This window comes from Microtus ochrogaster, chromosome 2, assembly GCF_000317375.1.
Source record: "Microtus ochrogaster isolate Prairie Vole_2 chromosome 2, MicOch1.0, whole genome shotgun sequence".
NCBI lineage: Eukaryota > Metazoa > Chordata > Mammalia > Rodentia > Cricetidae > Microtus > Microtus ochrogaster.
The window spans coordinates 49,051,053-49,078,175 of NC_022010.1; the positions used below are offsets into that span (position 1 = coordinate 49,051,053).

The window sequence follows — 27,123 nt, forward strand, 5'->3', positions numbered from 1 at the left end:
AAAAAACAAGGACTTCTTGAATTTTGCATTCAAATGGATGGAGTTTTTAGATAGTTGCTAAGGCAGGGTGTATGTTGGTCATTACAGATAATACCTGAATTCTGTAAGCTTTGGGATACTTTATTTTCTATAACACCAGTGACCTGTAGTTGTAAGAATACATCCAGAAATACAATAAACATGAAAATATTTTTTAAATACTATAAGAAGAGTCTGTGTGCTGAAACAGCTGAGGATGGCCTGAAGCTGGTGAAGGAAGTGGGGGTTGTGTTTCGTTAGGTGTGTGTAGCAGGAAGGTTCGGGTCATTCGAGTAATAGTGTGATCAGTGGTCTCTGTTGTGAGCAGGTAGCATTGCCACTCTGGTATGCGAAGCAAAATTTAGGTCTAAGGTAGAGCACACATTTTAATGTGTGGGTGGTTGTTTGGGTAAGGAGAAGTCATTACAGAGTGAGTTGGCACTGGCAGGAAAACAGGTCTCCCTCTTCTAGATTACAATATCCACAAGTGTCCTGTGGGGGATAGTTTGTTTGGTATTTCTTTTGCTTTGAAATGATCTGTGTGTTTCAGTTTAAACTGTATCTCCTATAGATAGAAGTATATTTACATCTTAAAAATACCCAGCTTTAGTCTCGTGGTGGTGGGGCATGCCCTGGCTTACAGAGCGAGTTCTAGGACAGCCAGGGTTACACAGAGAAACCCTGTCTCAAAAGCTAATAAAATCTCCAGTTTGGCAATCTCTGCCTTTTTGGTCATGTACTTAATTCATTCATAATTTATGTAATCTCATAAGGAGTTACTGGTACCATCTCGTGGTTTCTATCTCACGTTGGTTTGTCCCTCCCTTCTAGAACTTCCTGGCTTCTTTGTCTTTAACAAATGCATTTTCCTTATTTTTGACAGTTTCCTACGTGTATGTAATAAAGTCTAGTAAGTCTTCCCCCCCACCCCCACCCCGGTACTCATCCCTCCCTTCTTCTGTAACCCTCCTTTTCCACAGCAGGTCCAGCTCTTCCTGTCATGTCGTGTGTGTTACCCACTGCATTTAGTTACGATTGCCGACATGAGCACGTGTGGAAGATTTCAATGGAGCATGGGCAGAGATCATTAGCGGCACAGAAGAAAGTGACAGTTCTTCCTTCAGCCCTTAAGGATGGGCGGGGCCTCCTGAGAACTCCTTTCCTTCCCTATCCCAATCCAAATGGAAACTTTTAGTGCACCGTGTTAGTTTTTTCATTGCTCTGACTAAATATCTGGGGGCAAAGAGAGAGAGAATGGGTTTATTTTAGCTTATAGTTTGAGGGTGTAGTCCATTGTGGTGGGAAAATATGGGGCAAGAGCTGTTTTAGGTGTGGTGGTGGCTGGGCACATGTGCCTTAGTCAGAAGCAGAAAGAGATGGACACTGGTGCTGCTTTCCTTATGCTCATCAGACAGTCTAGGAGCCTAGCCCATGGAATGGTGCTGTCAGCATTCATTCGGGCCTTGCCACTCCCTGCCATCTCTCAAACCCCTTGCAGATATGCCACAAGTAAACTCTCAAGCTCAAATCTTTAGTGGTTGTTCTGGGGATTACACTCAGCACTTCAATTTATGACAGTCTGTTTCAGCTTAATGCTGCCTTTATTCCAGTAAAATACAGCTCAAATATAGCCTCACTTCCCTTCTTTTGTGCCATTACTGTTTTATGCAGTGTATTATGTTATGGCTTGTATTTTATTTTTTGATGAAATTAAAGAAAGTGAATACATGTGTACATTATGATTAGAATAGCTGCTTTATATTCATTGCTGAATGCATTTGTTCAGAACCAGTCTGTTAGGGTTTTTTTTTTTAGCACAAATATCAATTTTTCCTGTTATTTATATGCCTTTACAATTTAAATAGAATAGTTTTTATACTATGGAAACTCTAGAGTCTGATTTTTTAAAAAGATTAATTTATTTTTATTTTCTGTGTATTATGAGTGTTTTGCCTGCATTAATATGTGCCCATTTAGTGCCCATGAAGGCAAGAAGAGGGTGCTGAATTGCTAAATTCCCTGGAACTGTTGGGCGCTACCTTATAGATGCTGGAACCCAAACCTGGGTCCTGTGCAAGGTCATCAAGCATCCTAACCACTGTGCCTTCTTTCCAGCCTTTGGAATTGGATTAAAAAAATTATTTTTGTATTTTATGTGCACATTTTGCTGTTTAAATGTCTGCCTAGGGCCCATGGAGGCCAGAAGAGCGCGTTCGATATTCTGGAACTGGCGTTACATATAAACTACCATGTAGGTTCTGGGAATTGAATCAGGATTCTGTGCTCTTAACCACTGAGCCATTGCTCCAGACCTGGAGGTGGATTTTTTAAAACCTGTGTGAGAGTATTTTTTTTTATTTTATTAATCTCTTACCTGATTGTAGTCTATAGAGTTTTTTTCATAGTAATTAGCTTTTTAGTTCTGTGTTAAAAATTAATTTCCTGGCACAGTTAATAAGTTATGTTATTCATGAGAGGTTATGTTTGTAGTTATAAAGGTTTCTTGTTTTGGTACATAGTGTATGTGTGAGTTGGACAACACATTGAGTTGCTCGCATTTTCCTCGAGGTTACTCTGGGTCTCCAGGAAAGCAGTTTGCAGGTGTTTGGGGAGAGTGGGTTTCCTGACCTTCCATAGCTGGAGCTCCACTGAAACTTTCTCATCCTTAATATCCTGTGCCTCCTACATGTGCTTTAATTCCACCCCATCAGTCTGTGTCATCATTGCTGTTCTGAAACCAGCACCTTCCATTAGCCGTATTGCCAGTTTTCTGCTTCTGTCTTAATCCCTTAACACCCTTTAATAAAAATGAGGACTTTTTAAAAAAGCTCCTTCATGGCTCCAAGGTAAATTCTTTTCTTTCTTCACTTAAAATTCCATTATTCCTTCCTTTCTTTTTCAAGATTCCTCCTGCCCCCCATTATTCAAACATATTCAGTTCAATTTTTAGAACACTCTTTTGGGATGGTTATGTCAGCTCATAACTTCACCTGTCAAAATCTCTATTGACTTTGATTACATTTAAATTGAATTTCTCACCATGGTTGAAGAGACTTTATTCCTCTTTGCCCCCTACTCTCTCTCTTTGAACTTACTTCCCCCTACTCTCATACTCTCAATGATGCCACCATCTTATCTTTCTAGCTCTTTCTGGAACATCCAAGCCTATCCCTTCCAAGGTTCTTCATAACTGCTGTGTTGTTTGCTAACAGCTTCAAATATGTCTTCGTTACAGTTCGTGTTTTGTAATAAAATACTCTGACAAGAGCAGCTTCAGGGAGAGTTTCCTTTGACTTAAAGTTCACGTGTACAGTCCATCTTGACTGGCAAGTCCTTGTGGAAGGGGTGACATATTTCACCCACAGCCTGGAAGCAGAGAATGGTAATGGTAGTGTTAAGCTAGCGTTTGCCCTCTTTTCAGTCTAGGGCACAAGCCCAGGGAGCAGTGCCATGGACTTCAGGGCGGGGTCTTCCCGCCTGATCATGATCATGAATTACAGGTGGGCTAGAGGTTCGTCTCCTAAGTCACATTGATGGACAGGAGTCCCTGTGTGTTCCTACAAAGTTCCACCTCACACCTTGATCTAAAATATCTATTATCTATAGCTCGTAAATTTGACATTTTAACAATTTTTAATTGATTCTTTGGTAATTTTATGTCCTATACCCTAATTCTGCTCGTTTCCTAGTCCCTGTATGTCCCTCACCGCTGTAGCATCCACCCCCAAAAGAAATTTTAAAAAATATAAATTCAAAACAAAACAAAAACCCACTTCACTTGTCAGTTCCTACACACATTTTTCTAGACTCATTGAGCTCAGAAAGCCGCTAAATTGACCACTCGGGTGACAGATAATTGTACCTTTGATTAAAACTACTGCCCAAATAAAGAGGACTTAAATATCATGGGTGTTTGTGGGGTGTGTGTGTGGAGGGGGAGAAGCGAGTGAATAGAGGGGAGAGAGACTGGAGAAAACCTTGAGTGTCTTTACCATTCTCCCTTTTCTTGTTGGCTCCTCGCACAGGCCGTGGCCTACTAAGGGAGGACTTGCGCTGAGCTGGGAGCACTCTGAGCTGGTGACAGCAGTAGAGCCTGGGGTTCTAAAACCAAACGTTGGGCACCAGATGAAGCCGCAAAACAGTCCCACACCAGTTGAGAATTATGGATAATAAGAAGGGTTATTTTTTTTTAAGGGAAAAAACTTACAGATCACCGTCCCAAACAACAGTCCTCTTGTCACAAACAGGAAACAGAGAGTCTAGCCATCTCAACCGTCTCAACGGGAGCCAGCATGGTTTTGCTCCTTTTTTAAAGTATAAGAGACCACGTCCCAGTGGGCTGGTATCTTAAGGTTATTGGCTGAAGGAGCAGAATGTGCTCTCGCAGCTCAGGGTCTCTCATGAACCTGAAATACTAAGTGTGTAGGTTAGGCTGACTGGCCAGTAAGCGTCTAGGATCTGCCTGCCTCTACTCATAAGATCTGAGATTATAGGCATGCAGGGTCCCATGGGGCTTTTCCTGGAAGCTGGACATTGAAAACCAGGTGTATGTTTGTCTAGAAATCTATCATCCACTGAGTCAGCTTATGCTTATTAAATTTCCATATTTTAAAATTCCCTTTGGGTTAGCCATAACCCAGAGGTAAAACATGAGCTCATACACCGTAGACCCTTAAATTTTTTGAGAGTAGTTTTGTTTATTTCTTTGTCCATAATATTGAACAGTGTGTGGCACAGAATAAATGTGCTGCACTTGTAGACAGCAGTGCTCCCTCCCTGTGGAGCAGTGCTCCCTCCCTGGGGAGGTGGTGTATCAACACTCAGCTAGTGAGAGCACGAGAATGCCAGCAGTGCTCCCTCCCTGGGGAGGTGGTGCATCAACACTCAGCTAGTGAGAGCACGAGAATGGCAGCAGTGCTCCCTCCCTGGGGAGGTGGTGTATCAATACTCAGCTAGTGAAGAGCACCTTACTGAGAGCATGAGAATGCCAGCAGTGCTCCCTCCCTGTGGAGGTGGTGCATCAACACTCAGCTAGTGAAGAGCATGAGAATGGTAGCAGTTGTCTGCCGAGTACATTTCAGACACGAGACTTCACTGAACATTGATTTGCCTGATACTTATAAAAACCGCCTATCAGAGATCATTTAGGGAATTTTGTGGTCCTGTAATATTGGAGTGAAATCCAGACCTTAATTTCTGCATTTGTTCTACTGATGAGTAATGGCAGATGACTCATTGTCTGACACTGGTACTTCTCTTTTCCCTCCTTTTTATTTTGTAGGTAGAGTATCCCAATTGGCCTTGAACTCATGGTCTTCTTGCCTCCACCTCAGGAGAATTGAGATTACAGTTGTGTGCCACTGGGTGCCTGGTTTGCCATACATTTTAACAACATATTCAGAGCCTGTTTCTGTGCTTAATGTTATTTTAGAAGTATCTTGGTCATTATGATGAGTAGCTGTTAATCTTAATTATTGCATATGCTTTTTTTGCAGAACCGAGAGCTCCAGATCATGAGAAAGCTAGATCATTGTAACATAGTCCGATTGCGGTATTTCTTCTACTCAAGTGGTGAGAAGGTAGGTGTGAAAAAGTGTGAACTGACTCTAGAAATAACCCCTCCATCCCTCCAACAAATCGCTTTGCTGATTGATTAGAAGAATTCAGAGCACAAACCACAGTGATTCTGAACTGAAGAAACAGTCTAGGGTATTATGGCTTATAATATGAAATAGCTGATGAGAAAATGAACTTTAAGGAATCTTCCTGGGGTTGCTGGGACACAGCTTAGCAGCTCCTGTCGCACCAGCATGAGGACCTTAGTTCAAGTCTCTAGAGCCCACAGATAAAGCTTGACATGGCTGCTTGCACCTACAGTCCAGCTCTGTGGGGGGGTGGAGACAGACAGATTTGAGGTTCAGTGAGAGAACTTCTTGTCTCAGGGGAATAATAATAGAGCTGGCCTCCTCACATAGGCACACATGAATGTACACACACACACCACAATTTAAAAAGAAAGCAAATTTTCTGATCTCACTGCAGTAGCATATGTCTATAACCTCAGCATTTGAAACATTGAGAGAGAGGTCATCCAGTGCTATAGAGGCAGCCCAGTCCCCAACCCTAATCATTCCCATCATCATTATGGAACCTTGGGTGTGACAATAGCCCAAGCATCTAGGACTGCTCAGGATGGGAACTACTGGAGAACTGCCATAAAACGGGCTGCCCATGCATGCCAAAACCCTAAACCCCCTTAAAAATGGAGGGGAAAGGATTTTCTACTTTAAAGTAAACATGTCTTCAGTTCTCACACACATTTATATCTTTTACTGATATTTCTGTGTTCCTTATGTGCTTATGAATCTCTGATAGTTCATCTGCTTAGTAGAGGAAGGAAAATTATGCTCTTACGTTGATGAGAAGAGGAAGAGAAGTAGGGGTGGAGGACTTCGCTTAGCCAGGGCCAGAACTGTGAAACTCGATGCAAATAGTCACTGTTTGTGCTAGCATTTAATTCTCTGAAAGCAACAGAAGCAACCCCACCCTCTTCTTCCTCTGGTCTCCTCAGGAGATCTGGGGTACTTACTAGTCTCTTTCTTGCTGCCTTTCACTGTCCTCTCCACTTTCAGTCTCTAGTGCCGCCCCCCTTGAAGTGAAGAAGCAAGGCGAGCAACAATGTAATGCAAGCAAACAACCTGATTTTTTTTTAAATTAGTCTTGATATTTTGGACTTCATATTTTATGCTTGTAATATCTGATGTTATTAAGCCAATGTTGCCTTTTGACTTTACAGAACATTTCTAGTGTAATCATAATTTAATGATTTTTCACAAAACTGTATTTAGGTCTCCTTAGAAATTTGAGGTGTCTCTCCTCAAACCTATAACGCAAGAAGATACTTGATCCATGTTTGTAATGTCCATGTCTACAGATCTATAATTAATTGTCATAACAAATGGCCTAACATCCATGATTAGCAATTTTATCTAATAACACTTGTTTCTTAGTTCATTTTGCTTTTAAGATCCATCTACTAATATTAGGAATTGTAAACTCTTATAAGTATTTGGAATTCTTTTATTTCTAAAGCCAATTGGTTGATATACCCACTTATTTTTCCTTTGTCTTAACCTAGCAAACTGCCATCACTGTTTATTTTGGCGTATCTTTACTTTTTTCCTGTCCCTTCCCAAATAAGATTAGAGAGCATCTGCTTTGTCCACAGCTTTTTATAATGGAATTTTGCATCCTCATGACTTTTTTATTATTAAATGCTAGACATTATAATTCCCCAGAGAGGAAAGTAAAGGTCAGAATTATTTGTTTCATGATCTACTAGATAACATATAGATTCATTTGCAAATGCCTCCTTAAAAATTCCCTAAACATTGTGTATTAATTACTTAAATAAGCATAGTTCCCATGTACCAGACATTTTAATGCTTTGTAAATGTTAACAAATTTAACTTTTACAAAATTAAAGGGCAGAGAGGGAGGCTTACAAGGTACTGTACGGCTGTTCGGGTTTTGGTTTGGTGGAGGGACCATCATCTCTATTGAAAGCTGACTGGCTATTGTCTGAGTACCTCAGAGGGAGATTCCCCCTCTTTGCTCCTGCCTTCAGTTTTCTGTTTAACATAATCATTCTTATAAATTCTGAAAGGTCTCTACCAAGTTTATTAGAGGAAGAGTAAATCTGTGTCAAATAAGAAAAGTAATTTTTAACATCACATATCTCAAATTTGAGCACTCTTAATTTTTTCAGAGTAAAATAAAAAGATACTTCTTGGTTTGGAGTAGTTTCCAGCTCCAGATTCTAGACTTGAGGTTAGATTTATTTGTCGTCTCTCTCTAGATTTATTTCCTCTTATCTCTTTGTTCCTCTTCTTTCTGTTCTCTCTCTCTCTCTCTCTCTCTCTCTCTCTCTCTCTCTCTCTCTCTCTCTCTCTCTCTGCCTCTAGACTTTTGTTAGATCTTTACCTATATTGGATGTTCTTCCCCCATTTCCAACTCTAAATCTTTATGAAGATTCCCTATCTGGCTTGCATATTTTTTTATTCTTTCTTTGTATCCTAATACTCTGGGCTTAAAAATGGTTTTAAGAGTGTATATATATTTTATGTATATGGGTGTTTTTCCTGCCTGTGTATGTGTGCTGTGTCTGTGCAGTGCTTGTGGAGGCCAGAAGAGGGCGTCAGATATCTGGAACTGAAGTTAGACCTGGTTGTGAGTGCTAGGAGCCAAACTTTATTCTCTGGAGGAGCAGACAGTGCTCTTGACCACTGTATCATCTTTCCAGCACCTACTCTGGACTTTTTATCACTCCATTTTTGGAAAATTATCAAAACAAACCTTTCTGGCACTGTCCTTTCTTTTGACTTCAGTTTTAATATTCTACCCTTACATGTTGTATACTTAGTTACATTGAACCTTATTAAACATCTATCTCATTACATCTTGCTCTATTATGTCATAATTTGTGGAGTTATATTTTGTTTCCTTGAGCTGTATTATCATTACTCTTGACCTTTTTCATTGTTTTTAACTTTCGAGTTGTTACTAACCCCACACCTTAATTTTTGTCTGTAAGTGCATTTAAAATCTGAATAGAGTTTAAAAGGATTCAAATATTTTTAATGACCAGATTTGAGGATTTATTTTTATTTTATGTCTGTGAGTGTTTTTATCTGTATATGTCTGTACACCATGTGCATGCATTGCCCTGGGAGGCCAGAAGTGGGCATGATAACACCTGGAGTGGGAGTTACAGAAGATTGTGAGTGACCATGTCGCTGCTGGAACCAAATCTGGGTCCTCTGAAGAGCAGCTGGTGCTTCTTTTGCTGAACTATGTCTCTAGACCCCTGGACTGTATAAATTCTGATAGACAAATGGAAAACAAAGTAGTTTTATGTGGAAACAGCTGTATGCCTGACCTTAGCTAGAGCTTACTCTACAGATCTTTGTGAGTTGGGGTAGAATGAACATAAAGCCATATTTTGTCTCTGTAGGAGTTCTGGGTTCTATATAAATTGTTTTCTCTTGTCATCTTGCATGCAAAAGAATTTGATGTCATAGGTTGTTTAGTTGAAGAGAAGAGGTTTCTCTGCTTGTAGAGGAGACTCTGTAGGTAGAAGGATGTCAAGTGGTTTCTTTCTCACTTTTAGGAAGTCATGTGGCGGTGAGGTTGGACAGAGTTAGGCTAAGCTTAAATGTTTGTCTTCCACTGGCTGTGGGTATGTAACAAAAATCCATTCTGAAAATTAATTATATAATCCTTTTGGGAATGAACTAGATAACCTGCTTCGTAGCAGGAAGTGTTGTTAGCCCTGCATTTCTGCCACAGAGTAGCACCACTACTGTCGGCAGATTACTCACTTTTGTTAAGTCTATCTGCTGCTTCTTAACAGTTGGGGCTTGTAAGGAACATTATTGTTTTTCCATTACCAATAATACTGGACTGTGTTGGACCCCACATGTTAACTTATTATTATCAAATTGCTACATTTAGTCATAGTGTGAACACCTAAAATACTTGCTGTCATTAGGTGGTATCCTGGGCCTTTCCCCTATAATTCATAGTTCAAACTGCATGGTGCCCTCTGTGAAGGATGCTGGTGTTATCTTAGTGCTACAGATGCAAACTACACTGAGATAATAGTCTCTGAGTAAATTACCTCAGATTGACGCAGCTACTAAATGGAATTTGGAAGTAAACGTAGGGAGTCTGAATCCAGAATATGAAAGATGCCATATTATTCAGCATAGGATGTGGATTTCCTCAGAAACTGTGCAATAGAAATGTAATATTTAAAATAGCTTAGTAGTGATTGTTGAACAAGGGCAGATTGTAGCGGCAGTAATAGTTGTGATAGCAGAAATGATGATAATAGCTAAAATGTGCAAAGTTCTTACTGGATTCCACTGCTTTTAGCTTTATTAGACTTTACATGTAGCATCTGAAAACTCATTGGATTTCTATTTTTTTATTATGTTCTTTTCTGTCCCTAACATAAGCAATCTTTCAAAACATATGTAACTCATAGTTATCTTAGATTTACTATTATTAGATGAAAAGGGTTATATAGATCATTGTGTTGAGAATTCAGTGTCTACTCTTAGCAAAAGTATTGTGATCAGTGATCATTGGAGATGGAAATTTCAACTGTTCCAGTGTAAAATTTCAGCAGGTAGCTTTCTGATTGCATCACTTTTCTTGTTTAAAAGGGAAACTCCAGATTTCTTAGACCTCTGAACATAGAGGACATTCTCTTTATTTCTTACATTTATTTACTTTTTATGTATAGGAGTTTTGTCTGTGTGTATGTATGAGATTCGTGTCTAGACCGTGCCTGCAGAGGTCAGCAGTGGCTGTTGGATTCCCCTGGAACTGATGTAGGGATGATTATAAGCTGCCTTGTGGATGCTGGGAACCAGACTGTAGGAGCAGCATGTGCTCTTGCCTGTTGATCCCGCTCTTCAGCCCCAGGTCTTTGGATTTCCGTCCTGTGACTGTACTTGTCTCGCCTCTGACAAGGCACCTGTATTCTAGTCTTGCACGTTCTCTCCACGTGTGATCGTTTCTCTTTCTATGGAGGCTTTTCGGAATGTCTTCTCTGCACTGTTTCTACTGTACTCATCATTTATATCAGTTCATCAAGCATATCCTGCTTATACCTTTAAGTGGTATTTTCTCATATTTTACCATAATTTTTAAAACTAGATCCTTTTTTTAAATTAACTATATCATTCTCAAAAGCATTCCTAGATCTTACTCAGTTTTGTTTCGTCAGCACTTACTCTAATTCCTGAGTCAGTTTTAGTTTTGTAGGCGATTTGTTGAAAGCCTTGTAGATAGTCTTAGAAAACCCGAGTGTTATGCTGGGGACATGGTTCAGTGGGTAAGAGTACTTGCTGTGCGGGAAGCTTGAGAACCCAAGCATAACCACAGCGTCCATAAAAACCAGGCATGGCTATACATGCCTCTAATCCCAGCATTTGTGGGCTAGAAACAGATGAAACTTGGGAGTTATGAGCCAGCCATCTTAGCTGGAAAGGCTTAGTGAGAAACCCTGCCCCAAGGGAGTTAAGGTAGATCAGGACAGTTAGCACCCCTTCTGGCACAGGCACATGTGCGCGCGTGCGTGCACAAGTGCTAAAATACCTCAGCATAAATAATAGTATTTATTCTTTGAAGTTAGAATTTTTATTAGTAGTATTAGTAATAGTAGTAACAGCAGCAGCAGGTGGTGGTGGTGGTGGAGGGTTTTTGTTTGTTTTTAAGACAGGTTTTCTCTGTGTAACAGCCCTGGCTGTCCTAGAACTTGGCTTTGTACATCAGGCTAACCTCGAACTCACAGAGATCTGCCTGCCTCTTACCTCCTGAGTGCTATGATTAAAGGCATGTACCACCACTGCCTGGCTATTTTTATATTGTTTTTAAAGATTTATTTAATATTATGCATGTGAGTGCTTTTACCTATGTGTATGTATGTGCAATACATCGTTGCCTTGTGCCAAAGGCAGTCAGTCAGTAGAAGACGGTGTCGTATCATCTGGGCTGAGTTATCATGGATGCTTGAGAACCGCCTTGTGGGTCCTCAGCAAGAGCAGCAAATGCTCTTAACCACTGAGAATCTCTCTCTTATCCCCATTTTATGTTATTTTTAAAGTAATTGTTTTCTTTTTGTTTTTTGAGATAGTCATTGTACCCTTACTAAACTTCATTTCCAGTATCTTTTAAGTAGATTTTTTGCAATTATAAAATTTGTAATTGCTTATTATCAACAAATAGAAATAATTGTGCGTCTCCCCATCCACTATGATGCCTTAAAAATGCATGTAACAAAATTTGCTATCATTTAAAAATTGTTTTTATTACATTTATTTATTGTGTGTATTGGGTGTAGGGATGCCGTGGCGCATGTGTGGAGGTGCACTGTAGGAACTGATGGTCTCTTCTCTCATGTGTGATTCTCCAGGATTGGACACAGGTTGTCAGGCGTGTCTGCATGCAGTTCCATGCTGAGCCATTGCACTGGTCCTTTAAGTGTATAATTTAAGAACATGAGTTACATTTGCAATGTTGTATAACTACCATAACTATTAATGTTATCTTGAAGCAGAGATTAGTTTTATTAAATAACTTTTGTGATAGTTGTGATGATCCTGTTTACCACTAATGGCATATTACATTGATTTTCTTATGTTGAATCACTTTTGAATTCCCAAGGTAATCCCAATTGGTTATGGTATATAATACTTTAAATTTGGACATTATTTTTCTTATATTTTGTTGAGGAATTTTGCATTTATATAGAGAATACTGGTTTATAGTTTTCTTGTGGTTTGTTGCTGTTGTTCTGTTTTTGTCTTCTTTATTTGTTTTAAACCTGGACTTTGGTATTAGGATATATTGACCTCATTGAGCTAAGAAATGCTCTGTTCTCTTCTGTATTTAAACTTTTCTCCCTTTCCTTCTTTTGAGCTAGAGTTTTCCTGGTCTCAAAACCCACGGGCTAAATGGTCTCCTGCCTCGCCTACTGTAGCGTGCTACAGGTACATGATACTACACTCAGCTTCCTCTTTTGCTTTTAGAAAAAGAGTTTTGTGCTGTTGTTAATTTCTTCTACAGACGGTTTTCGGAATTTACTGTTGAACTCATCTGGTCCTGAAATTTATTTTGTTGGGAGGTCTTCAATTATTTAATCTTGTGTTAGAAGTTTATTACTTGATCTTGAGTTAATTTAGTAATTTTTATGCTTTAAGAGAAGTGCTCCGTTTCATGCAGACTATCTTATTTGATCGCATTAAATTCATAGTTTGCCATAACTTTCTTTTAGGGGTAGGGGTTGGGGTTTTTCCAGGCAGGGTTTCCCCATCTGGAACTCACTCTGTAGACCAGGCTGGCCTTGAACTCAGAGATTTGCCTGCCTCTGCCTCCCGAGTGCTGGGATTAAAGGTGTGAGCCACCACTGCCTGGTCATTATTTATTTATTTGCTTGTTTTTAATTTTTAGTTACTCTTTTCTTTTTTTCTTTGTTACTTTAGCTGTTTTAATTTTTCCAATTAGGAAAAACAGTAAAATAAAGCTTAGACTAGGGAGTGCTTGCAAGGACCTGAGTTAGTCCCCCAATCCACATTTACGTAGTGACACATCTGTAGTTGGGCACACGCAGATGGGTTCTTGAGGTTCCCTGGCCAGTTAGACTGGACTCTAGATAAGTTCCAGGCCAGCGAGAAACCTGCAAATGGCTCCTAAGGAATGACACCTGAGGCTGTCCTCTGGCCCCCACACACGCACATGCGTGCACACCATCCTCTCCCCCAACCCACTTTCCGTTTGTTCATTCTGTAGTTGTTGATTCTCTATTTTATTTATCTCTACTTAAATATTTAAAATTGATTTACATTTAGTTTTTTTTTCCATAAGTCTCAAGATGGGGTAGGGTGGGGTGGTGAGTGTGTGAGAGGTGTGTGTGTGTGTGTGTGTGTGTGTGTGTGTGTGTGTGTGTGTGTGTGTGTGTGTGCGTGTAACACAGCCTGAGTGTAGAGGTCAGAGAACAACTGTGGGAGTCAGTTCTCTCCTTCCGCCGTGTGTTCCAGGATTGAACTCAGGTCATCAGACTTGGTGGCAAGCCCCTTCCTTACCAGCTGAGCCATCTCGCCAACCCTTCTTCTGTCTTTGATGGCTACTATCCATTGTGGCTGGAGAAGGTATTTCATAAGATTTCTCTCCTTTTCAACTTAGTGAACACCGTTTTGTGGCTTACTGTGGTCTGTCCTGTGTAATGCCCCACACCTGCTTGGGAAGAATGTGAATTGCTGTGTAGGGTGACGTGTTCAATGCACTTGGTCTGCAGCGTTCGAGTTCTGTTCGTTATGACGGGTGGTATATTACAGTTTCCAGCAGTTCCTTTCTATGTTTGTGGCTGTGTCCTTTGCTTGTACATACATGTGGAACTGTTACATCTTGGTGAATTGACCCTTTTATCCATAACTGATGCTCTGAGGCCTGCTCTTGCCACTACGCTGGATTTATAGTGCTTTATCCAGTCAGCAGTGCATTGTGGCTCTGCTGTCACAGCCAGTCCTAGCTGTCTTACCAAGGTTTATCAGAATTTAACTTTTTTTTTCTTTTGATGTATGCCCTTAGATCAGTTTCTATATACTAAATTATTTTACCAGTTAGGTGTTTATATGTGAGGAACAAAATCTCCTGAGATACAAAATCTGCTGTCCCAGAAGTCTTCTGTCCTTCCTGTCCCTTCCTGACTCCTAGACTTCCTTCTACACTGTACTCTTGTCCTATTTGAGAAATTGCTTTGCTGGGTATAAAAGATGAACAAATAGATGCTTCCGGCTGTGGTGGCTCCAGGCTGTACTACAGTGATATCGTGGCTGCCATCATTTTAAAACAGCAGGCACAATAAATTAGAAGCCTATACTAACACATTATAAAACATACCAAAATATTTTAAATTATCAATGAAGATGATATGGACATTTTCTTTTAATGTGTTATGATCTGTAAAGTATTTCCAAGATTTTTCTTCTTTATAGAATATTTAGCTGTAACTGTGCCTCTAGAAATGTGACAGTGTTGTAAGCTTTGTGACTGGGAAAGTCAGTCTAGTGTGATCAGAATTTACTCTTTTTTTATAGTTATAACCATATGTATTGGTTAATTTTATGTCAGCTTGACACAAGCTGGAGTCATTTGGGAAGAGAGTTTCCATTGAGAAAATGCCTGTAGGCAAGTCTGTGAGGCATTTCTTAATTAGTGTTTGTGGGAGGGCCTAGCCCACTGTGGGCAGTTCCAGACCTGGGCAAGGAGTCATTTGCTGTACAGAAAGCAGGCAGAAGAAGCTGCATCTCTCCATGGTCTCTGCATCAGGCTCTGACTTTTGAGTCCTGCCCTGACTTCCACAGCAGTGGAGTGCAACCTTTGGAGTTGTAAGCGGAAATACACCCCCCACACACACACGCCCCGTTGCTTTTAGTGTTGGTGTTTTATCAAAGCAATAGGATCCCTAAGATTTTATACATGTGGTCTTAGATATACACTCATCTCTAAGGTCTTCATTCCTTTTCTACTATCCGGTTTGGATTCTTACATTTTCATTTTGTTGATATTGTATAAATATCAAGGTATAAACACTAAAGTACATGATAGCACTCATCTGTAGCCTTAGCATTTAGATGGCCGAGGCAGAAAGAGGAGGAGTCCAAAGACATCCTGGTCTAAGCTTGAGGGTTCAAGGCTAGCCTGCACTATGAGAGGTCCAGTCTCTCAGGGGGTTCGGTTGCTGTAGGAGGGCCAGTCCATTGCATGTGGTGCAACCCTGGTCCTGGAGTGTATGAGAAAAACTTAGCCAGCCAGTTAGCAGTCTTCCTCCTGTTCCCTGCCTTGAGTTCTGCCCTGACTTCTCCCAGTGATGGAGTGTGACCTGAGAGTTGTAAACCGAAACCTGCTCATCTCTCCTCAAGTTGCTTTGATGGTAGGCTTATGCCAGTGGCAGAAAGCTAAGACATAAGGCGTATGGATTATTCTTAATTCCTTGCTCCTCATAAATACATCAGCTTGCCCATACATGAGGGACCACACACAGGTACACAATAGTTTTAGTGGATGGGTCCAAGAAATAGCGTTGGTAAGTCCCAGCTGCTTCTGTGTAGCTTCATTTTTGCTCGAGTGCATTAACTCGCTGACTTCTCACAGGGCTCCGTGGTTAGACTTAGCAGGCATGTAGCCATGCAGATTCGAAAGGGACCTTTTCTAGTTCCTAACTTCCTCAAATTGAATTTTTCTTTGAGAAGTGAAAAATTATATCTTTATTTTGTTACTGGAAGGATGGGTGAAACTGAGCATTTTTCTTCAGTTTTGATGTTAGTGTTTCTTATTGTCTGTAAGTCAATCCATTAAATAAAAATGAATTATTTGGTTCTTTGTCATGTGTAGTAGGGATCCCTTTCCTCAAAATGATCATTTGGGGCAGGGGCATGGTTTGTGTGTTTTGCTTTGGTTCTAAGCATAATTTTTGTATTTGTATGTAATCAAATTGTCTTCCTCCACCCCTTTTGAGACAGGTTTCTCTAGCTATGTAGAGAAATGAGTATAAGGCTAACCCTCAGATACTCAGAGATTCTCTCTGGCTCCTGGGTTTTGGGATTTGCCCTTTCTTAATGTCTTAGAGCTGCTCCTTCCTTCAAGGTTTACTTGTAAGTTAATTTCTTCCCATAAGAAAGTTTTGGTAATTTTGATACTTAGTTTTAGATGTTTGTCTTTTGTTTGTTTGGTTTTGGTTTTTTGTTAGATGCTTACCTTGTGTTTAGTTTATTTTCTGTGCTGTTGTAGAGTACCCTAGCAGAAACAACACAGTGGAGAAACAGTTTGTTTTGACTTCAGTTCTGAAGGGGAAGCTGTCCACGATGCCCAGGAAAGTGTTGGCACTAGGTGGCTGTCTGATACGTAGGAAGAAAAGGGATTGCATTTTATCTCCACCCAGTGAGAGACCAGAAACTGGGCTTAGGCTACTTAGCCTCCATCTCTACTTCTGGTGAAGGTACTTTCTCCACCAGCACTCCGCCTCCTAAAGGTTCCATAACTTTACTAAACTGTGCCACAGCTGGAGACCAAGTGTTCAAACACTCAAGCCTGTGGGGACATTGCTCATTCAAACTGCAATGCCTTCCTTCCCTTTGGAAGCTTCCCTTTGCACAGCTTCCCAAGCAAAAAGATTGTCCATCAATCCTTACTGTTGCTCTAGTGCCTGTCTTGTGCTAGCCCTGTAACCCATCAGGGGAAAGACAACTGCTTACGAGTATTTGCTACCTAAAATTCCATCATCAATTCTGAGAGTGCAGGGCTGCCGTGATGCTGGGTTGGATGTCTTATCACTAAACTCTGATGCACTACTTTGCTTCCCATGAACATTTTAGAATGATATTGTGTCTATTTAAAGCTTTGGCCTAAAGTGGTTTTCTTTCCTTCTCATCACCAGTCAACTGGGGACAGAAGCATCTTAATACTGCCTGTTTTACAGTGATAACTGGAGTCTGTCCCTGCTGCTGCTGCTGCTGCCGCCACTGCTGCTAGGTGGTATTAAACTGTGGCATTTAAATGTTCGAGTTGTGTGGCTTAAATACGTCATCCAGAGAAGACTGGATAATCAGTGATGAGGGAGCAACGATGAACTGGGAAACCGAGCCGCTGTGGAGACCAAGGCTCCATAAATCACACATTGTGTAAGCGGGTGTAGTTTCTCAGTGAGATCCACTTTGTGTAGGAGATGCTCTCACAGAATCCTGCAGTGTTGGTCCTCAGGCCAGTGGAAGCTCGGCAGCAGCTCTGGGATTGGTGACTTGTGTGCCTGCATTTGAAGCCATATTTCTGTGTTGTATTTTTGTCATTAGCTTTAAATTTACATCCAATTCCTGAATTTTCTGGCAATTAAAGGAGGTTGTTTTGAGGTTCCAGCAATCCTTGAGTTTCAGAAATTACAAGTGCCAGAAGTGTGGACCCTGGGCCTTCCTTCTTTGTGAAATATTGTCATAAATATGAGTTACCTGAGCAATCTTTACAGAAACTGCCAAATGAAGAGTCATTGAGACTGTGAAATGTCACTTTTCTCTACCTGTGCTCTGGGGTTGAACATCTCACTTCATGTTACTTAATGTATATTAAAACATCAAAACAAAAACCCTTATTTAAACTCCACATTTCTCATAGTATAATAAATTGGAGTATTGGCCCTCTAGTAGACATGATTTTATTTACCTCTCTTTGATGCATTCTACTTTGTTGAACCATGCTGCTTAAAAAGGGACTTTTGCCAGTACTTGTAATGAGGCCTGACCTGTACAGAGCAGAGTGGACTTATCTTTATTGGTCAGAGCATAGCACTTCTGCTCAGTCCCGTTTGTTTGATTAGAAGTATCTTGTTGATTCCTGTTCAGCTCTGTCAGTCACACCTGCCATTTACTTTCCAGGTGACTGTCAGGTTTGATCTTGATTTCATCTGGTCTGTCTTTGTATATTGATGCTCTGAATTTTCATTATAAGGCTCTCCATTTGGCTAACTTTCACGTTAAGAGTTCAGTAGATCAATCTGGCCTGTTAGAGCCTGACAGTCCGAACTTGGTCTTCCATTTTCAGCTATCCTTCCTGGTGATGTCAGTTATAGGCGGCTGGGTCAAATGAGATCCTGCAGGCTAACCATCAGGTCCCTGCTGATGCTTGTCTTTGGTTAGCGCATTTTGGGAATTGTTTATGAATCTATCTAGTTAAGTCTCAAACTGACGCGCCACCCACTGCTCCTCACCGTATCACACACTCGGACTATGCATTTGTTTCTTCAAATTCTAATAAATGGAATCATACACAGTGTTAGTCAGCTTGCAAAACACTGGCATGACAAAAATGTCCAAGGAAAAAAGTTTATAGTAAATTGTTTCAACTCACAACTTAAGAGGTTTTCACTGATGTCAGCAGTATTTTCAGGCTGTCAGTTTGGTGAGGCTTTCAACAACCTGAAATAGCATCGTGGAAAGATGTGGCGGAAGGAAGGACTGGGGAATGAGTATCCTAGGGCTAAGATTTAATTTTGTCCATGTTTAGACTTGGTTTTCTACTGTTCCTCCCACTTGCAACAGGGATGTTAACCCTGTCTCTCCCACTATTGTGTTTTCAAAGTACGTAACTTAGTTTTGATTTTACAGAGCTCATAGCTGATGGTTTGGTTTGAGACTCAGGAGACTGGCTTTGGACTTTTCAGCAATGCTAGAAGTGTTCCTGCAGTGAGACTCTGGAAGAGGGACTGAATGCATTGATAATGAGCAGCAGCCTGCAAGGGAGCAGGGACAAGGTCTTCCATCTTATCCACTTCCTAAAGTTTCTGTCTCCCATTACCATCGGTACATGAGTCAGTGGGGGACATTAGATCCCAATAGTAAAATAAAAAGTAAGCATTGAAACCCCCAATTTTGCTATCTTGAAGAGAGAGAGAAACAAAACAAAACAACAACAACAACAAAAAAAAAAAAAACCCTGATCTCAACCATTGTGCTTACGAAGGACAGATTGGAGCCTTACAGTTAGAAGCCTCCACTGAGCACTCAGCATTCATCCTTAATTTTTGTGTTCTTCCTTCCTGGTGCCATTCATTAGCAAATACTCTCCCCATTTCTGAGTTGCTCATAAGTGTATCATGATAAACTTTGTCAGATACTTTTAGAATCAGGAGCCCTCGAGTTTAGTAATCTTTTATTTTTAAGTTTCTTTCGAGATGCTTTTTATTTTGCATTGTAAGTATGAATGGTCTGCCTGAGTGCATATATTTGCACCACATGCATATCTTTTGGATGCCCCAGAAATGGGGTTATAGATGTTTGTGAGCCACCGTATGGGTGCTAGGAATTAATTCAGGTCCTTTGCAAGAGCAGCAAGTGCTCTTAACCACTTAACCACTGTCTAGCCGTTTGTCTGGTCCATAGTCCTTTAGATAAAGGTTTTCATGTGCTAACAGCTTCTAAGTCCTGAAGTCCACTGAGCCTGGGTCCTGCTTATAAGGTTGAGTTTCTCTTATTCGAGCTTTGGGACCAGGGATGTTGGATTTTGGAATTTTAAAGACTTTGAAATATTACATAGTGTGATGTCTTGAGAATGGCCTCAGAGTCTAAACACGAAATGTGTTTATGTTTCACATGTGCCTCAAACACATTGTCTGACGTTAACTCTGTACAAAACTTCAGTACATTCTTGTTTTCTGTGCTTTCATGTTGTTCTTGTTTGCTGGTGGCATTTAGTTTTAGTTTAGTTTTATACGTTTTTTTTTATTTAAATTTTATTTTATGTATATGGGTGTTTTCCTGCATATGTGTCTGCTGTGCACCACTTATATGTGTCTGGAGCTTGGAAGGCCAGAAGGGGGCGTTGGACCTCCTTGGACAGTTGTTAGCTGCCATGTAGATGCTGAGAATAAAACCAAGAACACGTGCTCTGAACCACTAAGCCAGCTCTCCCTCTCCTGTTTCTTGAGGAAGGGTCTTGCTATATATGCTTCCCAGCCTAGCCTGGAAGTCCTGAACTCTAGTCTTTCAGCGTCATCCTCCTAAGTGGCTGGAGAACACACACCGTCCTACTTACCTGCCTACCTGTGACCAGCCTTTTCTACGAGACGTTATGTTTTTAATGCCATGTTGGTACTCAAAATGTTTCAGACTTCAGAGCATTTTGAAATTTTACTATACTGTTTTACTCCTCTGTGTTCTTGTTTCATTTCCCAGTGTTCTAGACCAATGGTTCTCAACCATTCTCATGCTTCGGCCGTTTATTACAGTTTCTCCTGCTGTGGTGACCCCCAACCATAAAATTGTTTTTGTTGTTACTTCATGACTGTGATCTTGCTACTGTTGTGAATTGTAATGCAAATATCTGATATGCAGGATGTATTTTCATCATTACAAATGAACCCAAAGGGGTCTTGACCCACAGGTTGAGAACCACTGTCCTAGAACCTTGTTTTACCAGTTTTCCTTTATAATTTCACCTTTATCTTCTTAATATAAAAATGTATTTGAACCTCGTTTAAGCAGTAAAAACAGTACACAGAGCACAGCAGTGATCTTGCATGGCTGCCCTTGCGTCACTGCCTGCCAGCTTTTACCTTCCTTTCCCCACCACCAGTTTTAAGAACAAACTTGAGGGCTATCTGGTCAATTAATAAATGAACTGCTTTGTGTCTCTTCCACATTGCCTGCTCTCTTGAACCAAGAACCCCATCTTTCTCTTCTTTGAATGCAGGGATTCACTGTTTATCTCTAGCTGGCTTGGCCCCCCAGAGATCTGCTTGCTGGGTTTAAAGGTGTGTACACCACACCTAGCCAGAACCCAAAATTCTTACTAGTGATTTTAAGTATTAAAGCAGGATAGAATCTATCTCTCCCCTCAACTCCAATTTAATTTATTGATGATGATTTTAATATGAGATTCCCTCAGCACACTTGAGGTTTCTTTGTAGCCATGTTGCTTTTGAGTTCAGGCTAAACTGTACATAAAGCTAAATACCACCAGGGTTATAAAAAACACACATTTTTTCTTTAATACATGTAGTGTTGCAAGATGCCCTGTCACTGTCACGATATTTAACTCTGTCATTTTAGCCCCAAACAGCAATAGGCAGTGTTTAATTGTGGGTATAGCTATGTTGTAGTTAAAGATTGTTTATAATCGGCAGGCTGGAGCCCTTGTTTGCTTACCCCTGTCCTGGTGAGAGTGACAAACCTTAGTATTCCAGGTGGCTACTGAAGGAGGAAGACCACCAAAGGGAGAGATAACAAAAAGGTGTTTCTTGAGCTCTGTGGGATACATGAACTCATATCTTGAATATAGTCTTTTTTCTCTGCTATTTTCATACTTCATTTAAAAAGCTAAGAACAGGGCTGGAGAGATGACTCAAGAGGTTAAGAGCACTGACTGCACTTCCAGAGGTCCTGAGTTCAATTCCTAGCAACGACATGGTGGCTCACAGTCATCTATGAGATATGGGGCCCCCTTCTGGTGTGCTGGTACACATGGAGGCAGAACACTGTATACATAAGAAAATAAATGAATAAAGTCTTTTTTTTTAAAAAAAAAAAAGATAATAGAAATTACATTTGATCTTAGTTGAAAAGAGGAGGAGTAGAGGAATGAGTTACATCTGGGTAATTTTATACCTGCACTCACCTTTTACCTACAGGAGGGAAGCCTTCTGTAGCAGCATTGACCTGTAGGAGAGACTCCATAAACCTGACACTGAAGCCATTCCCTTGGGTTAGTCAGGAGAATTGTGAACATTGGCCTGCAGTGTCACCATTCAGTCACCATTTTCTGCCTCAGTTTACCTAACTGGTGCTGTTCAAAGAACAGGGTGTGGCTAGTGCTTTGTTTTCTTTTTTCTATCTTGCTAACATTGAGCTGCTGTCTTTATGCTACTAAAAAGAGAAACTGACACCCCAGACCATTAATAAGCTGTGAGTATGATCTCATTGCCATAAGTTTTGTTGCATGTATTAGTGACTGCTCTACAAATTTTAGACTGTCACACAAACAAAAACACTTGTGTGGAGACTAATGCATTTCACAGACTACCTGCCCCAGCCTTTCATATGAATTGAAGAAACTGAGGCTGGGCAGACTGACATACACACACCAATCAGCAGCAGAGCCAGGGCTCACAGCCTGGTTTCTTAGCTTTCGACTCAACACTGTCATCAAGCTGTCTTTCCTGATAGGATGGGAGACACTGGTTTTTCAGCCTAGAAAATAGTAGAAGTTGTGATGTGATAAACTATTCAAACTTATGCATAGGCACTATGATGCGAATCTTAACAATACTGGGGTTATAAAGTGTAGTAAATGCATTTGTACAGGTCTGCTTATATTCAAAAGTAATTTTCTGTAATTACCCATATGAAACTTTTCTTTAAAATGAATGGATGTATGGAGAATATACTCTAATTTGAATACTTCAGATCAATCTCTAATCTGTTTTTGGTTTTTGTTGTTTTGTTTTGTTCTTTCATTCTCTTTCAGAAAGATGAGGTCTACCTTAATCTGGTGCTGGACTTTGTTCCGGAAACAGTGTACAGAGTTGCCAGACACTATAGTCGAGCCAAACAGACACTCCCTGTGATCTATGTCAAGGTATGTAACAATGGAACAGCTTCCAGTTTGCAAAACATTTGATATGAGCTATGCAGAATATTGGATTTGTTTCAACTCTGTTGGTACTGCATTTACTCCAGAAAAGCAGCAAACTAGATTTTGTTAGGTTCTTACTTGGTTTTGAGGCATGGAGTCCTTTGTAAAGTTTTCATTACTCCACAAGGATAGAAGTGCTTGCTGTGTAAGCCTGGTCACTTGGGTTCTATTTTAGGACCTACATGGAGGTGGAAGAGAACCAATTCTAGGAAGCTGTCCTCTAGGCCTGCACACGCGTGCCAGGTTTTGCGTGCCCTATCTCACACACATCCTGTTGGAGGCACATGCACGTGAGATACATTAATTGGAATAGATAATCTGATAAGATACAGATACTTTCATAGTTAGGGATTGATAGCCATAACACCTTGTGTGTGTGGTATGGGGTGAGGCACAAGGCCGGAGGAGGAGGACGAGCTTTCTCCTCCGTAGCCTCCCTCCCACCTTTGCCTTGAGAAGGTCTCTTACTGAACCTTAGAGAAGCTCATGGTGTGGGCTTGCCTGGGTCTCCCTTTCCACCTAGTGCTGGGGTCACAGCCAAGTGCAGCTAGCCCCAACTTTTTACACAGGCTCCGGAGATCCAAACTCAGGTTTTCGTGTGTGTGCAGCAAATACTGTAATCCTCAGAGACATCTCCCAGCCCCGTAACATCATTTTAGTTTTAGATGTCTTCATTGTACCACACAGCACAGCAGGAACCTACTAAGTAAATCTATAGTTATTAGTATCTTCATTTTAATGCTTTATTACTATTTGTAGACATATTTATTACATTTATTACAATTGTAGAAATTTAAACTTGTCAGTTTTAAACATAAACAGATATTCTTTAGTTTTTGGTATCTTATACAAATAATAATATTAGTGTTAAAATATGAACTAATTTCAAAGTAGCTAGGAATTTATCTAGTAGAATCCTAATTACAGTTGTGGTAGATGATTAGAAACATATTTTTCCTCTCTTTTGGAGTGAGGTAGGGGAGGGACGAACAGGATCTTTTCTGTAGCTCAGATTGGCTTGGAACTTTTGATATTTGTAGCAATCCTCTTGCTTCATTCAGCTTCCTGAGTGCTGGGATTAAAACTGTGAATTACTGAATCTAATTAGAGACATATTCTTATTATCTGTGCCATCAACTAGGGGTTGTTTGAATTTTCTTTTCTTTTTCGTAACGGCAGCAATATAATTAGTAACTTATTTTATCCCACACTTGACATAGAGCTGTCTTGGAGTAATAATCCAAACACTGCCATCTTCAACTGAAAATAATTTAAAGCTTGGGGTAGGGGTGGGAACAGGTACATAACTGACTTGAAGTTAAGAACAGTATATACACTAAAGAGGAAATTGGGCTGCTAAAGGGGCTTCTCTCCTCACAAGGGATCGTGAATAAATCATTTTATGGTCGGACTTTAATGGAGACAGAGTTTCTCTGTTTAGCCTTAGGCTGTCCTGGAACTCACTCAGTAGTCCAGCCTGGACTTGAAGTCACAGAGATCCACCTGCCTCTGCCTCCTGAGTGCTGGGATTAAAGGTGTGCATCACCACCAGTCTATTGTTTTTATATGTTGTTTTTTTTTTTTAAATCAGATGCTACCGTCTCTAATTTGAATCATTACAGCAATGATTTCCTTGGTGTTAACTGGGAGTAGAGCTCGTAAAGTAAGCATGTAGAAAGATTTAAAGTGAGCCTGACTGGATAAGGGGCACACGATTACAGTCTCGGCAGTCTGGAGTAAGAGGGCGTGACAGGATGAAGGCTAGCTTGTGGAAAGCTGGTGTCTGTCCTGGGAGAGATTACAGATAAGTAAGTAAATACATAAGGAAGGAGGGAGGAAAGAAAGAAGAAAAAGAATGAATCACAATGTTGGTCTTGAAATAAATAGAGTATTTATTTATTGAGGCCTAATAGTTCTGGAGGATAAGGTGCATCAAGGTGGGAGCGCACGGGGCAGCCGTCACGTTCAAAGGATATGTGGTGCGTGAGCTTCCCTTCTTGTATGCAGTTCAGGAACTTCACCCATTGAATAATGCAGCCCACATCTAGATGGTTTCCCTTCTCAGTCTAGAAATGTCCTTACAGACGTGGTTATTCTAAGTATCGTCAAGCTAGCAATTAAGATTTACCATTAGCCGGGTAGTGGTGGCACGTGCCTTTAATTCCAGCACTTAGGAGGCTGAGGCAGGCCAATCTCTGTGAGTTAGAGGCCAGCTCTGGTCTAGTTCCAGGACAGGCTCTAATACTACAGCTAAACCCCGTCTCAAAAAAACAAAACAAACAAACGATTTATCATCACAGTGTCAGTGGCATCTGTTTGTTTGGGATTTTCAAGACAGGGTTTTTCTGTGCAGCCCTGGCTGTCCTGAAGATTACTCTGTAGACCAAGCTGGCATTGAACTCTGAGATCCCCCGGCCTCTGTTATTAAATGGCATTGGAAATCTACATTATTCTGAAAGATGATAATTCTACTTACTAGCAGAGTTACTGATGTCTCAATAGGCAATTGATTAGATTTCTTACTCTACTTGTGAGTTTTCCTAGGCCTCGATTAATGATTTCAGAAAGACAAAAAAAAAAAAAGGCTAACATTTCAGAAAGATAAATGATACTAAATGTGACACTATGCTTTTATAACCTGAGATACTAGAAAGAATAATGAGCCTGACTTCTGATCTAAAAGCTGCTATCTATCACCCATATGGCTTTTATGATCTCTCTCTGAGCTCTTCATCTGTGTTTTAAGTAAAAAAAATCTATCCAGCTGTCTTGAGGTTAGATGTTAAAGTGGGTGAAGGGGGTTAAGTCCTGGACTTGGTGCCTGCCTGGCAAGTTCTCTGCTGCTTAGCTACATCCCCAGGCCTCTTCACCAAGTTCTCTACTGCTTAGCTACATCCCCAGGCCTCTTCATCAAGTTCTCTGCTGCTCGCACATCCCCAGGCCTCTTCACCAAGTTCTCTCCTGCTTAGCTATGTACATTTTAATTTGAGATATGGTCTCACTGAGTTGCCCAGGTAGGCCTTAAACTTGGACTTCCCCTGCCTCAGTTGTATGCCACCATGCCTGGATCCTTTTCTAAATTACTAAAGAATAGCATAAATACATGTCTTATGATACTTTGATTTCCTAATTTATGTAGGAATAGCATAAAACTTGTTTGGGGAAAACTGTGTACTAATAATCATCAGCATTTTCGAGGTCTGCCAAGAGTGTTATTCATTTACTGCATAATGATTCAGCAATGTTTGAAACCAGAGGTATTAAATTAATATCTGTTATTTATTCCAGTTGTATATGTATCAGCTGTTCAGAAGTTTAGCCTATATCCATTCCTTTGGAATCTGCCATCGAGATATTAAACCGCAGAACCTCTTGTTGGATCCTGATACAGCTGTATTAAAACTCTGTGACTTTGGAAGGTAAGCTAGTTTTCCCACTCACTTCCCCTTTCCTCATTCTCTCTTCAGTATATTATAGTGGTAGTCTAGGCCCTGTAATCCTTTCTCAGGGAATATAAATTATTGTAGTTCCCTGTGAGGATGGTCTTGATAATTTGTATTGGAATAATAAATTTGTGTACCTTTCATCTAACATGTAACTTTTGAGGATTATTTCCTTATACAGGTTGAGAGATTAAGTATGTTTCGAGATTTTTAAAATAATAATATAATTGTTTATTAATATCTAGTAGCAATAAAATATCCAAACAAGTTATGATATATACAAATACAGTGTTATACATGGCACTGAGGAGAACACGAGGGAATTGTCTGAACTGGAAAGGAATGACATCTAGGAAGTATTAAAGGAGAAAAGTCAGGGGCCGGCAAAATGGCTCACTTGGGAAAGGCATTTGCTATCAAGACTGAACTTGAGTTTGATCCCTGGAACTGACTTGGTCCTGCAAGTTGTCCCCTGACCTCCACAGGAGTACAGACATTCAAGCTGATGACTGTGGTGACACCTGCTGATAACCCAAGTGCTCGGCAGACTAAGGTGTTTGAGGCTGAGCTAAGCCACATGGTAAACCCGTGCAAACAGAGAACTGCTGCCCCATTAGTACTATAGGGGTAGTATGCTTTGGTTTGAAAAATACTGGGGGTGAGCGTGGTGTAAAACACATGAATGCCTGATCATGGCTTATTTCTAAATTAATAAGTAATGTCCCGGACATGATTTCTTGTGGGATGGGACATGTTTCAGATTATTATGTACTCGAGAAACTTGCATACTTATTCATCTTTAGTACTGCTTGAGTTTATGTAATATATGTGTGTGTGTTTGTGTGTGTGTGTGCTCCATTTTCATTACAAATAATTTTTTTAAGTTATACACACACACACACACACCCTTTTAACT

At 40.4% G+C, this 27,123-nt stretch overlaps 1 protein-coding gene across 2 annotated transcripts in view; it reads left to right on the plus strand.

Annotated features, from left to right (window-relative positions):
* Nucleotides 1-27,123, plus strand: part of Gsk3b (glycogen synthase kinase 3 beta) — a 147,697-nt gene that overhangs the window by 68,515 nt on the left and 52,059 nt on the right. For both annotated transcript variants that reach the window (XM_005344973.3, XM_005344974.2), the window contains exons 3-5: nt 5,514-5,597; nt 22,597-22,707; nt 26,053-26,183. In XM_005344973.3, coding sequence (XP_005345030.1) covers nt 5,514-5,597; nt 22,597-22,707; nt 26,053-26,183 — 326 coding nt within the window. The remainder of the gene's footprint in view (nt 1-5,513; nt 5,598-22,596; nt 22,708-26,052; nt 26,184-27,123) is intronic.